Source organism: Astatotilapia calliptera, chromosome 15, assembly GCF_964374335.1.
Source record: "Astatotilapia calliptera chromosome 15, fAstCal68.1, whole genome shotgun sequence".
Classification (NCBI taxonomy): Eukaryota; Metazoa; Chordata; class Actinopteri; order Cichliformes; family Cichlidae; genus Astatotilapia; species Astatotilapia calliptera.
Genome location: NC_137436.1, coordinates 3,827,651 through 3,844,432, shown reverse-complemented (window position 1 = coordinate 3,844,432; position 16,782 = coordinate 3,827,651). Strand labels below are relative to the sequence as shown.

The 16,782-nt window shown below is 43.2% G+C and overlaps 2 protein-coding genes across 5 annotated transcripts; one reads left to right on the top strand and one right to left on the bottom strand.

Annotated features, from left to right (window-relative positions):
• Positions 1-71: 71 nt before the first annotated feature.
• Positions 72-4,881, bottom strand: wdcp (WD repeat and coiled coil containing). 3 transcript variants are annotated; one of them, XM_026194498.2, is made up of 4 exons: positions 4,758-4,881; positions 1,854-3,783; positions 1,573-1,693; positions 72-897 (listed from the first exon to the last, which is right to left on the bottom strand). In XM_026194498.2, the coding sequence occupies exons 2-4, from the start codon at positions 3,762-3,764 to the stop codon at positions 704-706; spliced, it is 2,226 nt and encodes a 741-aa protein (XP_026050283.1). In that variant the 5' UTR covers positions 3,765-3,783; positions 4,758-4,881; the 3' UTR covers positions 72-703. The 3 variants fall into 3 exon arrangements, with proteins under 3 accessions (XP_026050283.1, XP_026050285.1, XP_026050282.1); XM_026194500.2 differs by lacking the exon at positions 4,758-4,881 and adding an exon at positions 4,515-4,629; XM_026194497.2 differs by lacking the exon at positions 4,758-4,881 and adding an exon at positions 4,440-4,576.
• A 3-nt stretch (positions 4,882-4,884) lies between these two features.
• On the top strand, positions 4,885-16,479 carry fkbp1b (FKBP prolyl isomerase 1B). 2 transcript variants are annotated; one of them, XM_026194503.2, is made up of 4 exons: positions 4,885-5,039; positions 5,783-5,830; positions 14,719-14,831; positions 15,690-16,479. In XM_026194503.2, the coding sequence occupies exons 1-4, from the start codon at positions 5,003-5,005 to the stop codon at positions 15,816-15,818; spliced, it is 327 nt and encodes a 108-aa protein (XP_026050288.1). In that variant the 5' UTR covers positions 4,885-5,002; the 3' UTR covers positions 15,819-16,479. The 2 variants fall into 2 exon arrangements, with proteins under 2 accessions (XP_026050288.1, XP_080146069.1); XM_080289943.1 differs by lacking the exon at positions 5,783-5,830.
• The last annotated feature ends 303 nt before the right edge of the window (positions 16,480-16,782 follow it).

Here is a 16,782-nt window from a genome sequence, read left to right as displayed (position 1 = left end):
CTTTTTGTAATGGTTGTTTTGGGGGATCTTTACCGAGGAGGTGGTGCGGTGGAAAATAACAGACGAGGAAGCACTACATATACAAATTTAATTTTCAGAAAGCTCCCCAAGCATTCCTTTCTTTGGACATTCAAAACAAACCACAGCGGTCCTAACAGCAGGGTATGACCATGAGAGAAAAGTTACTGTTGACTGTTGCCCCCTCTAGTGGTCACATGGGTTTTCCTGAACGTGTTAAAATTCTAGCAGGATGGAAAATCCTTTGGGTCTCTCGTAGACAGAACATTTGAGATGTTAAAGTGCTAAACTTGACATTTTAAGTGTAAAACCTGAATTTCATACATCTACTTCTGCTTCAAAAAAAACAACAACATTAGCCTCCATTTGTTCATATAAGACGTCAGAACAATCAGAAACATGTCCCAAACATATCTAAAACGTACTCGCCGCTGTTGCTGGACTGCTAATCAGCACGTCCTGCTTCAGCAAAAACATGAACTGCACAGGTTTTGTTTTTTTAAAAGAAGAAAATGTAAACAATGCATGGAGTGCAATGAGCATCTCTTGTCAAACGGCTGTCATTTCAACACACACAAGAGTAATTTTGTCATACAGCTGCGGTCCATTTGACAGTCGAATACATCATGATAACAGAGGGACATTGTTTTGTGAGTCCATATATTGAACTGTGCGTTAGGAGTGGCTACACGGAGGCCTCTGTGGTTGTGTTGGGGCTTTGGCTGGGGGCTGGACTGGATGGGCAAGAGTTCTCTGGACTCCCGGGAGTCCGCAGGGTTGATTTCCGCTTCCCGTTCCGCACCGTGAGCTCCTCCTTAGGCTTAAATGTCAGAGGGACAAAGCCATCTGCATCTGCCACAAGTACAACCCACAACGGTCCTGGAGAAAAACAAAAACAAAACGACAATTAGGACTTTTTGACTTAGTATGGTTTTCTAAATGTCAGTGTAGTTTAGAAACTGTAGTTTGTGCGACCTACATTTTGGTGGTCTCAGTTTAGGAAAGCCAGTCTTTGCTACAGCAGCAACAAAACACTATGCACATTAAATGGTAGTAAGCTGCTTTTGTTTAAGACCTTATAATCTGACTTAGGCTTTTAATCACTTCCAATTATAGCTCACGCACGCTATCGGAAGAACAATGCCACCACAAGCTGCCTGAAATTACAACTGACTGCAATAAATAAGGTTTCTTATAAAGTACAGAGCAATCTGAGGGGGATGCCTTCATGGTGAATAAAGCCAGCAAGAGCATACAGATCTTAACATTTAGTCAATGACTTGCAGTTGACCCCACTTGAGGACCAGAAGAAATTTCCTCAGAGTGATTTTAGTTAATTAACCCTTTACACCCTGTGTCACAACACGGTTAATCGCACATGAAAAACAACAGATGAGGCTTTTGCACAAAGGCAGCTTAGGTACTGCTTTACATTAAGGGAAATGCCACTTAAAATGCACAAACAACAGAAAACAAGTAGCAGAGGACACGTGCTATTTGCTATACTTTGTTACTGTTGACCTACTGATGCCAAATCCAATTTTGTGAACATACCATACATCATCTCCACGATGGTAAGGTTGAAGAGGTCTTGGAGCGCACGCAGACACAGTTTCCTGTCGCACAGCAGCACCGGCCTCCGCTCGTCAATAAAAACATTTTCTGACAACTGCTTCTGCGTGAGCACAAAGAAAGGAAATGTGATGGAAAGAGACATGCTCGTGGCTATTATTATGTTAAAAAATGCAATATTCTTATTTAACTTACTTAACTTATATAACTTATATATATATATATATATAATAGGGTATCAAACATAACACGTAAAACTGTACCTGGCATGTGACATTGACATACGGGGGTTCGCTGGCATTAGGGTAGACACTTGGGGCCTTTTTGCCATTCTGAGTGTAATCTCTGATTTCTGTCAGGCACTGCTGCACTTCTGCAAAGCGTGTAAAAAGTCTTTCCATGTTGTGAACGAGCTGCTCCAGCGCGCGCTCCTTGGCCTTGCCGGGAGTCTTTTCAGGCATAGGCAGCTTCGGCTCTGTGTGCATCTTGTCAGATGGTTCGAAGCGAGGAGAACTGGCTCGGCTGGAATCTCTGCTGACCTGTCCGGCCACCGCCAGGCTGGCCATGCGGCTGACATGGTCCATGTCAAAGTTTTCCACTGTAACTGAAGAGGCACTGGACGGGGCTCTGTCTGATAAGTCCACAGAGCTGGTGATGGGGCTGTGCTCGCTGCTTCTCACCTCCTCGACCAATCTCCGCCTGTTCCCCGGTGAGCAAACTACCCCCCTTCCAGGCAGTATCAAGTCTTTTATCCCTGGGCGCTCTCTGTCATCCTTTGACAGGTGCTCTGAGTGCCTCCTAATCCCTGTGCAGAAATTAGAGGTGGACTCATGGCTCTGAGCAGAGGAGGATGGTATGATAGGAGACATAGGCGACTCTCCATCGTAGATCAACTCTTTGGCTATGAGATGAAGAATATATTTGTCAGTGTTAGCAGATGGGAGGAAGGCGGGGTCGTTGGACTTCTGGCGACCCACCATCAACAGTAAAATCTTATCGCTGAGGAAACAGACTCCTTTGGGTCTCTCGTTCTGCTGCAGAGAGATCTGCTGTATGTTTGGCATCGTGGAGGCTGTGATGCAGTACACAAGAACCATGTTGCATGTGTTTGATGCAACAGCAACTGTGGAACCACGGGGATCAAAAGCCACAATGTCTGGGACCAAAATCCCTGGAATGCTGACTTTACGAGTGGTGGTGACCTTTCGCTCATAGGTAACCAGAATGAGGTGCGAGGAGTCCTGCCCGGAGCCTGTTACAGTGTCCCTGCGACGCAAATGGATAAGGGGGCTGGGGTCAGAGCGACGGTGTCTCGCCAGAAGATGGGTAATATCAAGAGGACCTGAGCTAGGGATGTAGGACCTTTCCGATTCGAAGGATCTTCTCCTCGAATCCAGAAGGCTGTCATCATCTGACATGTGAGAGCCATGGCCGTGCAGGGCCTCTGTCTCTGCTGGTAAGTCGAACGCTATGCCAGAATTTAACCCACATAATTTATCCAGCGGCAGCTCCGTAGCCACAGCTACTTGAGCTTCCCCGGTGGCCTCAATGGCACAGATATAGCCTCCCACGTCAAAGATGGGACAGAAGGAACAGGCCACCAGACTCTTTTGGATGTCATTCCAGATGTAGGAGTGAAGGGCACTGCCTATAGCCACCACCAGGCGTGTGCCATCCTTAGTCCAGCATGCACAGTGGATGAGTCCACTACCTTTGATATCTGCTTTGATTCTTCTGTTGTCCACCCTGACAGAAAACAGCACAGAGGTGTCTCTCTTAGTCAGCACAGCAAGAATGTCCAGTTTAGGGTGCCAAACGCAGCCTTGTGAAAGCAAGGGGAAAGGCTCGCTCATCTCACAGGTCTGCGTGCACAGCAGCTTGTTCTGTTCAAGAGCACTGAGCTGCAGTTGCCACACGGTAACATGCTTCTTGTGCTGCACAGCCAGCAAGGCGGGAGAATCAGAGCAGCACAGGGGGCCCCAGAAGAGTCCGAAGACATGCTCAAACTGCCCGATGACGTTTGTGTCGCCAAACTTCACGTCGCCGTTGATAAAGTAGAGAGATGTTAGGCAGACTTGCTTGCCATCTGTCCAAGCAATCCCATGCACAGGGTGGATGGCTTGGTGCAGTGTGTTGAGACCTGTCCTGAGCAGCTTTGCCTTACCAAGATCCATCCTGGCAGGTATGAAGAAGCTTATCCAAAGAGAAAAAGAAAACAAAAGAGTCACAGCGTTAACATTGATAATAGAGTCCTGTATGTCTTCTAAATGGGTCTTGACGACGAGTGGCTATTGCTACCTATGCAGATTAAGAATAGCAAAAGCCTCTCTTGTGTCTCCTTCCAAGTACATGCTTTAATCCCTCTGTGCCTGAGGCAGTGGTGACGAACACCTATAGCTGCTTACGCCTGATGACCTTAACAACACACAGGCCCTTTAGGACCTAAGGGTATTAACATTAGTATGTATTGAATAAGAGTGTCTCATTAAAGTATTTGTCTTTTTAGACTCTGACATGATTACAAAAAGTACATTAAGTCTTCAAATACACGTCATCAGAGAAAGAAAACTGTAACAGACTTAAAATGTAAACACCATTTTAACACTGGAGCACATTAAACACAATCAGATTCTTCAGAAAACAGATTTACTGTGTGGATTGATTACTGCACATCAGCTTAAAACGCGTAGACACAAACCACGAAAAGGAGAAATGCTCATTAATTCAATTAATAAACATTGGAAATCACTAGCGAGATTAACTTGCTGCTTCCCTTTAAAAAATATATCGCGCAAACAGATAATTAAAGCTAGATTCGACACAAACATGAGTTTTAAAGCTCAGCATACCTTACAAAACTAAAAACACGTTCCAAGGAGCTCGTATAAAACAGTGAACATTAACTCTCATGTCAGCAAACTCACGTTTTACCGGTTAAAAATCGCCTCCAACGTTTCTTAGTAAATGACACGGAAGCAAAACTACTCGACAGTTTCGGTGCATTGTGGGAGACGTAGTTCACTTTTAACAAGCGCTCTAGTTTTATATAGCCCGAATTAATAAAAAACAATTGGCTTACTTAGAGGGACTTGATAAACTTAATAAAGACTATGACAAACCAGAAAATGAAAATTCAACTGACATTAGACACTCGAGCTTTATCTCACCTCCAGGGGTCTGCAGGGCTGAAGACGACGTACGTAGTGGGGTTGTAGATCTCTACGCTGCCTCCCTGCGAAGTGGAAAATATCTTGGCTGTCTCACGGTTGGCTGTAGCTACCGCGGGTGGGTGAATGCCTGGTTTCTGTCGCTAAAGCCCGACTTGTAGCTGCAAAAGGGTAGAACTGGCTCTAAGAAAAAAAAAGCTTTGTCGGCTGTATGCTTTATAGCTAATATTTGAAGCAGCACAACCATGGGCGTGGAGGTCGAGACGATATCTCCCGGTGATGGTAAGCGGATTTATTCGCCTATGTGTGCTTTGATGAGGGTTGGTGGTGCTGGTGTTGTCGGGGCACGGTAGTTCCCCGGAATGCCATTCAGATATTTTTAAATATTTACTTTTTTTTTTGTCAAGATTAATATTAAGATGTGTGCGACGCGACTGAATATATCCCGTAGATATTTAGCAATTAACGGTAGTATGCTGCGGCTTTACCCTGTTTTGATTTTAGTTTAGTTTCTTCTTTTACAGTTTAAAATCACTGACGCCTGCACGGCATCTTTCTAGAACTCTCTATCCTGTGAAGTCAAACTCCGTCCGGTGTTTTAAAATTGAGCATTAGCACATAGGCACGTAGGGAAACATTTGAAGAGTTACTCATGTGTAAGCAGTCAGTCAGCTCAAGAGTGAAAGACACCAAATCTAGGGCTGGGTAAGGCAGACTACAGTGTCCTTATAGGCACTGCTAAATTAAAGTGCATCTGATAGCTAATTACTCTACTATTTCTATTACTATGTAGGAAAAAAAATGCCTGCAGGCTAAAGTTACAGCATGAGGATGACAGATGCATATCTCACTTTAGTATGTCCGAAAGTGTAAAGAGGGTGCAACAGTACTGGCATCAGCACCCCACCAGACTGAACCTTGCATTTGCTAATGAGACTGCCAGTCTAATTACAAGATTAACCTGCCAGCCTCAGAGAGTATACAAACACACACTAACACTTGTTTTTTCTCTCTTTCATTAACAGGAAGAACATTTCCAAAGAAAGGCCAAACATGTGTTGTTCATTACATAGGTAACTTCCTTTCTCTTTCTTCTCTCTCCCCCCCCCTTTTTTCATTCTCTGCATTTTTTTCTGTCTTGGAGTCCATAGGGGGAAATATGTGCACAACACACCAAGCTTTCAAAATACGCAAAATGCTCGTAACATTGTGTAACTGAGTGTTGGTTACACTTGCAAGTTGCCGACAGAACCAGAAAATACTGTTTTTTCTTTTGTTTTTGTTTTAGGGTGTGCTGACATGCACATATTCATTCAAATGGGCATGTTTTTCCTGTTTGTGTCTTGTCAGATTGCCAAGTTTTTAGGTGGGACAATAAGGCTACGTTCACACTGCAGGCGAAAGCGCATCAAATCCGATTTTTTTGACCCTATGCGACCCATATCCGATCATGGTATGACAGTGTGAACGGCGCAAATCCGATATTTTCAAATCCGATCTGGGTCACTTTCGTATGTGGTACTGAATCCGATACATATCCGATGTTTTAGAAAGCGACTGCTGTGTGAACGGTCAAGTCGCATTAAATCCGCCTTTTACGTCACCGACACAAGACTGAAGCCAATTATCAGCGAAAGCTTCCTAGCCATCCAGTGTAGATGTCAGTGAAACTGTTGGGAAGACAACGTTGGAGAAACGTGAAAATTTTATTTGTACTGTATAATCTGCAGATTCTGACAGAAATCTGCAGCTATCCTTTGAAGCACCGCTCCTCTCTTAAACAGCAATAAGGATCATTATTAGGTTATTTACATTATTATGTAAATAACAAAATAACTTAAAGCAAAAATTGGGAAACGTAAAGTCCGAAGTCTTTATATTAACGGCCATCAGTCAAACAATACTGTTTGTTCTTGGTCTAAACAGAGCGCGTTGTGTGTGACATCTTCTTTTGCGCATGCGGGCCGCTTTGAGCGTTCACACTAGAGCACGTTTGCTGTCGCATTTTATTTGTAGTGTGAACGAGGAGACAAAAAAATCGGATTTGATCAAAAAATCGGAATTGAGCATTAAGACCTGCAGTGTGAACGTAGCCTAAGACGCTGAGACTTTTGGGAAATGAATTTGGGTTGCTCTATGACCTCGGGTTAGCAGACCACACAACTAGGTCAGACAGAAAGTAAATAAACCTCGCTGGCATCTCGTCTGTTGACTGTCTGAGTATCACATGGTTATTATGTGGTTATAAATGCAATTGTACACACTCTGGCTATGGTCTGTGTAGTAAAGAGGGTTGGTTTCGAGTTTGTAAGTATTTATTTATTTTTATTGAACGTACACGTCCATGTAGTTCCATCTTGTAGCTTTGGGACTTCATTTTCATCATTTGAAATGGGTTAATGTGATTTTCCTAATCTATTGTAATACTGGCTGTATATCTTGATTGACCTATGCATAGTGTTTAACCTTATGTGAAAATTGCAGCTTTGTTTGACTAGTGTGTGTGTGTGTGTGTGTGTCATTAGAGACAAAACGATCCACAACAACTATGCCCTATACTGTACCTTATACTAGGATGTTGTGCTGTAAACTCTTCTGGGGAAAGTTGGATTTGCCTTTAAGCCTAATTTCAGGTATCCCATTTTTTTGGCTGCTGCCTTATTTCCATTGAGTCGCCTAGTGGATGGATCTGCATGTTTGATGCAACCCTTCCATATATCTGCTTCAGTCTGGCCCTGTAAGTAGACTAGCTGGTGATCCCTCGAGGCTGGGTTTGTGTCTGGAACTGGGGATCCTTCATATGTCAGGCGAATGTAATCTTAATTTATACGTCTCAAATTGTGAAGCTAGGCTCTTGAGATGTGCCACATAGCATTCTAGAGTAAGGGTTTGATTGACACTTGGTGTCTCTGCTCCCCTCTACTGTTGAATACGCAGTTATGAACATGGGTGGATGGATATATTGTTACAATATTGAAAGCCAAAAATTAATTAAAAATTAATTCATTTGCCTGGTCCTGTTGCACTGCTCTATGCGTGAAACTCGTAATCGGACACACTGGAGGCTGAGCGGCCAGTCTCATGTCCATGCCAAGAATGGTAGAATTTGCCCAGTTCTGGTCCCTTGTTTCATTCGAATCGTGCATCAGAGTTTTGGGATTTAAAGGTGTCTAAACTTTGGGTTCTGGTGAGGTTGTTGACGTTTAGGTAATGCATCAAAACCCAGGATTATATAAAGAGCTTCCCAATACTAGGACAAATAAAGTATTTCTAATCTTAAAGTAAGAATAATTTAGATCTGCAAATAATGCAGACCTTCTCTCGCTGTGAGCAAGAATTAAACATAGGGGATGAAAATGAGCACAATAGGTCCCCTTTAAGTTTTAAACTCCATCAAGACCGCACCACCTCTGCTGGATTGCACATATAAAAAAGCTTTTCCTTTTTCTGCTTTATTTCCTTTCTCCGTGTTGTTACCTGTTGCATTTTTTTATTTATAAGAGGGACAAATGTAAAGAATCCTGTCTGCAAAATCTACAAATGGTAAATCGACTGGGAATTACATGGTGCCTCTCTACTCAATTTGAGCACTCAAAGCACTTTCTATTACAAATCTCATCCTAATCACATATGCATCCATTGCTTTTATCCATACCTAACCACTTTACTACACATTCACGCTTCCATGAATGCATCAGGGGAAACTCAGAGTTCTGTATTTTGCCCAAGGATACTTTGACACTTGGACTGTAGGAGCTGGTGATGGACAGCCAGCTCTACCACTTGATCCATAGCCACCCCCAACAATTAGCATGGGTACTCTTCTTTTTGTTACATTCGTCACCTATTTCATTGAGGTACTGTACTCCCCATCTTTTGTTTGTCTTTTTGTTTCGATTTACGCTAACTTACTCATAAGATGCTTATACTTATTGGAATACAACTCAAAAATACATAGTTGAGCCAAACTGAGGCTTCAATAAAGGAACGCCCAAAGAGCTATAAATACAGTTTTGTATAAGATAAGATAAGATAAGATAAGATAAGATAACCTTTATTAGTCCCACACGTGGGAAATTTGTTTTGTCACAGCAGGAAGTGGACAGTGCAAAAGTTATGACGCAAAAATTAGAATACAATAAGAATAAATACAGTACACAGCTGTACAGAATAGAATAAAATAATATACTATATACAGTAGAATAAAATAGAATAAAAATATACAATAAGATAAAAATAGAATACGAATGCTATATACAACTGAGTAAAAATACAACGATGCCAGAAAAGATTATTGCACTTAGTGTTATTGCACATGTGTGGATGTGTGTGTTTGTTCAGTTAAAGTCTTTGTTGTGGAGTCTGACAGCAGTGGGGAGGAAAGACCTGCGAAATCTCTCCGTCCCACACCGTGGGTGCCGCAGTCTCCCACTGAAGGAGCTGCTCAGTGCTGTCACAGTCTGCTGCATGGGGTGGGAGACGTTGTCCAACAGGGATGACAGCTTAGCCGCCATTCTCCTGTCACTCACCACCTCCACTGGGTCCAGAGGGCATCCTAGAACAGAGCTGGCCCTTCGGATCACCCTGTTCAGTCTCTTCCTGTCCCCAGCAGAGATGCTGCCGCCCCAGCAGACCACACCATAAAAGATAGCAGAAGCCACCACAGAGTCATAGAAGGTCTTCAGGAGTGGGCCCTCCACCCCAAACGACCTGAGTCTCCGCAGCAGGTACAGCCTGCTCTGCCCTTTCCTGTAGAGGGCGTCTGAGTTATGAGTCCAGTCCAGTCTGTTGTTCAGATGAACACCAAGGTACCTGTAGCTGTCCACAGCCTCAATGTCCATACCTTGGATGTTCAGTGGTTGCAGTGGAGAATGCTTGTGCCTGCGGAAGTCTACCACCAGCTCCTTGGTTTTACTGGCGTTGATCTGGAGGTAGTTCAGCTGGCACCAGTCCACAAAGTCTTGAGTCAGTCCTCTGTACTCCTTGTCGTCCCCATCAGTGATGAGGCCGACTATTGCAGAGTCATCAGAGAACTTCTGCAGGAAGCACTGGGTGGAATTGTGGGAGAAGTCTGCAGTGTAGATGGTGAAGAGGAACGGAGCCAGAACCGTTCCCTGTGGGGCCCCCGTACTGCAGACGACCCTGTCCGACACACAGCCCTGAGTCCTCACATACTGTGGTCGGTCGGTGAGGTAGTCCAGGATCCAGGTAGTGAGGTGATGGTCCACTCCAGAGTTCACCAGCTTGTCCTTCAGAACCGAGGGAAGAATAGTGTTGAAGGCACTGGAGAAATCAAAGAACATGATTCTCACAGTGCTTCCAGCGGTCTCCAGGTGAGCGAGGGAACGATGTAGGAGGTGAATGACGGCATCATCCGCTCCAATGCCAGGCTGGTAGGCAAACTGAAGTGGGTCCAGTGATGAGCTTGTTAGGCGCCGAAGCTGAGCCAGGACCAACCGCTCCAGGAAGTGCATTTGCAAAATATATTTAAGGGTAGAGCTGAACTTGGTGATGAACACATGAAATTGGCTAAGAATGTGGTTTATGTAGATAATCTGGGAGTATTTGTGTTGTAATCTGCAGAATTGATATAATGTGTTCCTCACATCAAGGTTTTTATGGACTCATAAACAAGTCTCCGATCCTATAGTGAGGGAGGAGGGTTTTTTTAATTCCTTGCTGAACTGTTATTATGTTAACCCAGTTAAATTTGATACATCAGTTCAACTAGTTTCAGGTAGTTATCAAGGGATTTGTAAGAAACTGAGGCAGGGAAGTTTTAAGATTATACTTCACAGTTTCAGTGCCCCAGAGGACAAGTGTTTTAATTAAAAGCTACACGACAAGATTAGCTGACACTCTGAAAAAAAGATAATGTTTGTAATACAGGTTGGTGTGGATTTGTAACATAAGTCAGCTGGCTCTCGGTGCAAAAACACAGACTGTACCCTCAACTCCACTCCACCCTCCCCTGGTGTTTTCCAGATAGCAAAGGCAAACAGTAAGAGTAAGGAGAGAGAGTGATTTCCCAATACATATTGGGATATGAAGCCACTCTGCTGGAGAGGCTTTCTCACGCATTCTCTTAATGCTGTGCAATTTTTGACTCTCACTTTCACCTCTGGGATTTTGAATATGCAGATGCACACATGCCAGAAGCACACAGACGCTCAGATATGCGAGCGACCTTCTTCTCACTCTGGTGAAAGTTGTAGCCACCCAAATTAGCCGAGTGGTCGTTGATGGCTCAGGCCTCCAATAATTTATCCTGTCTTGCATTCTTGTTTCTCTCATGGCTGACTGCAAGTCTGCTCACAGAGTGGCAGCTCTGTCAGCTGCAGTCCTGCAGTCTGAAGCTCATTTTGCTGCAAGAGGAAAATTAAAGCAGATCTGATGTCAGTCAACATGAGACAACAAAAGTAGCTCATGCGGTTTTAAGTTTGATGAAGTATGGCACTAAGCTACGAAGATGAATGGCATTGTAGCCTCTTTTGACATGAAGCTCGTGCTGCATGTGATGTCATTCCTAAATGTGGACATCATACCTTACCATGTTTGTCCTCCAGACTTTAGCATAAAACAGACAGAAACTGAGACCTCGCGGTTCTACGTGTTTGACCCAGAAATAGATCAAGCTGTGTGTCAGAAGATGCCAAAGTCTTCCTCCATGGGAGAGTGGTTGTTCATATAGTTGAGCAAACAATGGGAGGCTCCAAGATTAGTAGAAAGGCTTCTGCTGAAAATCATTGACTATTGAGTTGTCTGAGTGCTTCACAGGCTTTTTGCAACTTGTGTTATGAACATGGATCGAATATCTATGCAGCACCTACTTGGCAGGCAAGACTGGAGGAAAAGTGATATTCGAGCACATTATTATTTATCAAGTGAACTACTAGGCTCCACTAAAGATCTAGGACACTCCATATCTAGTTAGAAAAAAGCTCTTTTTGCACTTAATGATAGTATTAGAGTAACTTTTAAGTCATGGCTGAGGATTACTTTCAGGCTCCGGTGTCAACTTTACTCATATGCCCTATCCCAGTTGCTTGGCTATAGAAATGAAGAATGATGAAGACTCTTGTTATTAAGATGTCTGTGCCTGGAGGTGTGAAACACAGCAGACATGTAAGTCACATACTCAGATAGCTTTACACACATCTCATTTCATCCACATTTGAGCCAAGGGGCTTGCTGTGTTGGCAGCCATCCTAGACAGGGGCTAAGACAGGATAAGGTAAACAAAGTAAAAATAGCCCCACCCCTGTGTGGAATGGCTTTTTACAGCGATAGCTAGCCACTACCAAGTGTAAGCTTCTCACAAGGAGAGCCTAGGAGCCAACCTCAGAAGGGACAGGCTTGGCTGTATTTTTGCAAAGACCTCACCCATGCTCGGCTGTACAAATAGTGATAATAGAGCAGTGATACGAGTGTGGTTTAGTTAGCAGTTTGGGATTTTGCTATGGCTATCTCTGTGATCTCCAGGAAACAGATTATTATAGAATATTAACACAGGGTCCAATGTGTTGCAATTCATAGTCCACGGCCTGGTCCTCGTTTAGCCTGGTCCCATGCTGGCCACCCCTGGTGAAGGGTGTGGTCTGGCAGGGGCAGACACCTAGCTGCCTGTGTGAAATGAGCTATCTGTGTCCAGACTGGAGCCCGACTGATATATTGATGATATTTTGAGGATGTGTATTGATTGAGCCTCTGCCTTGTTTTTGTAAATTTTCACTTTACAACGGAGGGCGGGGGGCCAGCACCAGAGGCCGGCCCACTTTCCATTGGGATGGCCCTCCCGGCCAGGAAGGACACACTGAGCATGAGTGTGTTTGTTGTGTCTGCGTTCTGTTGTGTCACAGTCCATCGATTTTTTACACATCAGCCGTAAAAACACGGTGGGGTATTGTCGTCACCCCACTGGGTGGGTGGGCGGCGTGAACACAGAAGTTTGTCAATGCGATAACTTGAGAACAACTCAATGGAGGAGCATCGGTGCATCTAATAAAAATTTCAGGGCTGGTTGAACCTCGACCTCAGGGCCAAGGTCAGAGGTTAAGTTTTCTTAAAATCTTGTGACTGGGATAACTCCAGAATGAAGCTGTGGCGGGGCGTGGTTCGTGGCACGGCTGTGGGGGAGGCTGACACACCTGAGCTCGATCAGCTCATCACGCCTCCCCTATATTAAACGTGCCGGGACCTGAGGTTGGGGTTTGTTGTTGTTGTTGTGTGTGGCTGTCAGCTAAGCTCCGGCTGTGTCTAAGAAGCGACATCCGGAATAAAGAAGTGTGTAAAGAGTGAAATATGTGGTTCGGTCTATCATTCCTGTCACAGAGGAATTGCAGGATTTTGATACGGTGGTTGCATCTACTATAAATATCAGACGACTTCAAATCTCAGTGACCTCTAGGTCAGAGGTCAAGTTTTCTGAAAATCTTGTGAATGTGATGAGTTGAGAAAAAGGTGACGTACGATTTTGAAATTGATACTATTTATACACTACCAAACAAACTAGGAAGCTGAGGGGTAGCACTGGCAGCCACCAGTATTTTTTTTTTCCATCTTTGAGTTTGAAGTGAACTGAAACCAGTTACAACAGATGCAGGGCAATGAATTGGGGTTCATCCTGAACGCTCTATCACATGGCTGAGATAGACAGGTAATCTCTGATTAATCTAACAAACAGGTTTGTCATATGTGGGGGGAAACCGAAGCACACAGAGGAAACCCACATAGGCTTAGGGAGGACATGCAAACTGCACAGAGACAGCCCCAACCTGCAGGAGTATGCACTGCTGTAAAAATGCATTTCAGTTTAGCTGAAATGCATTTTCTGTGTCAGGGTTTTTCTTCAGTGTGCAGCCAACTGCTGCTAGAAACTCAAACGACTTTTCTGCAAGAAGGTTTTGTGTTTCTGCTACTCGAATGCCCTGCAGCAGGTGGTATTCACCAGGGGGTGTGAACCTGATGACTCCGCAGCTGGACCTGGCCCAGCCCGCTCATATCTGGGCTACTGGACTTCTTGGAAATGATGGACCTTCTAAGTTTAGTGGGGGAATGAAAGTGGAGAAGGAGTACAGTACCAACTTTCATATGACTGGATGAGCAAGACACTGTAACTAAACTTCAGCTAACACCAGCTTTAAATGCCAAGTATTCACACTATGACATAGAGATAAAATAATGTACCAGAACAACCTCCAAAGTGATAGCGGATCATTATTATTATTTTTTTATTATTTAATTTATTTATGTAAAAACGAAACCTTTTAATCTGTATTTCTAGAGGATGGAGGACAAAATATTATTATTATTAAAATCTTATTATATTAAATATGTTAATTACTTGAAATAAAACACATTATTATATTGGTTGGTAATGCACAGCATTGCATTATATTGTATAATCTCTGAATCTCCAATCTCAGTTATTTGAACTTTGTTTGCAGTTACAAGTTTCCTGTTCCACAACAATAGATTGTGCAGAGAAAATAACAAACACCATTAAGTTGCTCCTGTTGCTTTTTTCTGGCCGCCAACGGTTCCCAAAGTTCACGACTTTTCAGAGTAAAAGAACAGGGATTGAGATTGTGGCTAATGAAATGATTTAGTGTTTTCATGCCTTTAGTAGTTTAACCGCCACAGCAACAACAGCCCTGTCATGCCTGAATGGTCAGTCATTGTTCTGAAGGAGCTGAGTCCCGCTTTGCCTTTGTTACCCCTTTCTCTCGCTGTGGTCTACATACAGTTAAGCAATGGCCTAGTTAACTTTAAAAATAATCCACTAAACCAGGCCAGTTCTTCCTGATTCACATTTCCTCTGTTCATTTGAGAAGTTGAAACAGACCCAAGAAGTCCCACCAGAAAAATTCCTGGTTATTGCAGCAGCTAACTATGCCCATGCACTTTTGATTTTTGAGTTTATTTTGCCTCTAAATTTTGTTTTCATATGCTTTTTTGGCAGGTATGTTGCAGAACGGGAAAAAGTTCGACTCCTCGCGAGACAGGAACAAGCCCTTCAAGTTCAAGATTGGACATAGCGAGGTCATTAAAGGCTGGGAAGAAGGAGTAGCACAGGTAAGAGAGGAAGGTTGAGGCCCTGCTTGTTTTGTCTTTTAGTATTAAGCAGTACGTTATGCATTCCATGTTCTAAGTACATATTGAACTTCATTTATTCATTTATACTGCCAGGTTTTAATTGATCATACCTAACAGTTAGTTGCAATTCTGAAGGTGCTCTCATACAGTGAACAGGTGCACCACTGCAGTTGTTTGTTTTTTAAATTGTGCTTAGATGCACTGCAGTGGTCAGCAACAATGAGAGGGAGGCTGTAAAACAGATTCTACTGTAGCTATTGGAGTTCAGATCGGTTCAGCTGTAACACATTCCTTCCTTCAGCTCTTGTATGATAATGGCAGCCACAGAAAATACACAGTTACAGAGTTTTCAGTTAGAGAAAACAGATGAATGAGGACAAATGGAGTCACAGCATCAACAGCAACAGCAGTCTGACATTACTTATTTTCTGCAGTTGTGTATGTAATGCTGAGTAGCTGACTTGATTGCTGTCCGCTTGAAAGTGGTCTTTTACAGCTGCAGTGAGTAGAAACCAAGATCTGTTATGAAAGGAGAATAAACTATGCAGTTTCTCATATTTTACTTGTGGTCGGGCCTCTTGGTAAAGTACGCAAACAAAAGCCCTGAGTTCCGAATATCTGCTTGTGTTTCAGGTTCCTGGTATTATGTTTGCCTGCCAACTGTCACACTGTTATTGTTTACAGGGACACTTGAATAGGGTATTAATTTACAAGTCAAAAAGTGTTTTGTGTTCTGTGACAAGGGACTTTTCGGGCGTAGGCGTAAAGTACAAGAAAATGCACATAAATACTCAGTGTGTTCTGCTGTCCCCTCGCCTCTCCTCTCCTGTGCTGCAGATGAGCCTGGGCCAGAGGGCTAAAATCACCTGCACACCGGATATGGCTTATGGAACAACAGGCCACCCCGGAGTTATCCCACCAAACGCAACCCTTATTTTTGATGTGGAGCTGCTTAAGCTGGAGTGACGCATGGGGTAGAAGGCAAAGGCAGAAGGCTAATGGGGCTGCATTCACCATAACCCACAACCGGGAGACTATACCCGACTGTTGCCTCTCACAGCCACCCGCTCTTATGTTTCTCTGTTTTCACAGCCTTCGTCTTTTTCTTCAGTTAGGTATTTAAACGCATCTTCTGCTTCGTTGCCATCGTTTTGAGCTAGATGCTGCAAGAAAATGTTCATGTCGTACAAGACTCTTATACACACACACACGTTTTGGTTTGTTTGTTACACATGCTTGTTTTGTTGAACTTCATTTAATGTTGTAAATTTTGTTGATCCCTGTTCTCTTTGAAAAGCCGTACTACATTGCAATCAAAACATATATTGCCTTACAGTTTGAACAGCGGAGTTGAGGGTACATAGGTTAAAAGTACAATGTCTGCTCTGTATATTTACTGGGCATTATATACCACTGTCTGCATCGCCACTTTGAAAAAAGGCTTGTCCTGCTGAATGCTCTGAATGATGTTGCTGTGTTTGGTATATTTTATAATCCTTGTGAACATGCAAGTGTAACCTATAAAATCAAACCCAATCAATACTGTACAGAAGTCTTTAAGAGCCATTGCTACTATGACAGTTTATCGACCAACTCTTGAATAAAGTGGCATGCACTATGTTAAAAAGTCTGTGTCCTTTGTGTGATTTGTGAGTGACTGATTGCTATTTCCAGAGGAATCTGTTTACCAGTTCACATATTGTGTTCAATTTTTATGAAACCATAATCAAATTTTTTGTAAAATAAGTAAACCATGCATTTAATCACATCTGGAATCTCGCCTTCAGACGACAAGATGTGGAGGACTTCATCACTTCAAGAAACACATGTAAACTAATACTTATTCCATTTAAGGATAAAATTTCTTTGCAAGAAAAAGGTCCTTGGTGTGCCAAGAAATCTGTATACAGGGGAGAAGGCCTTTAAAACC

Bases quoted from the DNA above. Each gene is read 5' to 3' on its own strand.
- wdcp (XM_026194498.2), bottom strand. From the start codon at position 3,764: ATGGATCTTGGTAAGGCAAAGCTGCTCAGGACAGGTCTCAACACACTG. The intron at 1,694-1,853 runs GTACAGTTTTAC...GTGCTCACGCAG, and splicing joins ATGTCAATGTCACATGCCAG to AAGCAGTTGTCAGAAAATGT. The intron at 898-1,572 runs GTATGTTCACAA...GTTTTTCTCCAG, and splicing joins CATCGTGGAGATGATGTATG to GACCGTTGTGGGTTGTACTT.
- fkbp1b (XM_026194503.2), top strand. From the start codon at position 5,003: ATGGGCGTGGAGGTCGAGACGATATCTCCCGGTGATG. The intron at 5,831-14,718 runs GTAACTTCCTTT...CTTTTTTGGCAG, and splicing joins ATGTGTTGTTCATTACATAG to GTATGTTGCAGAACGGGAAA. The intron at 14,832-15,689 runs GTAAGAGAGGAA...CCTGTGCTGCAG, and splicing joins GGGAAGAAGGAGTAGCACAG to ATGAGCCTGGGCCAGAGGGC.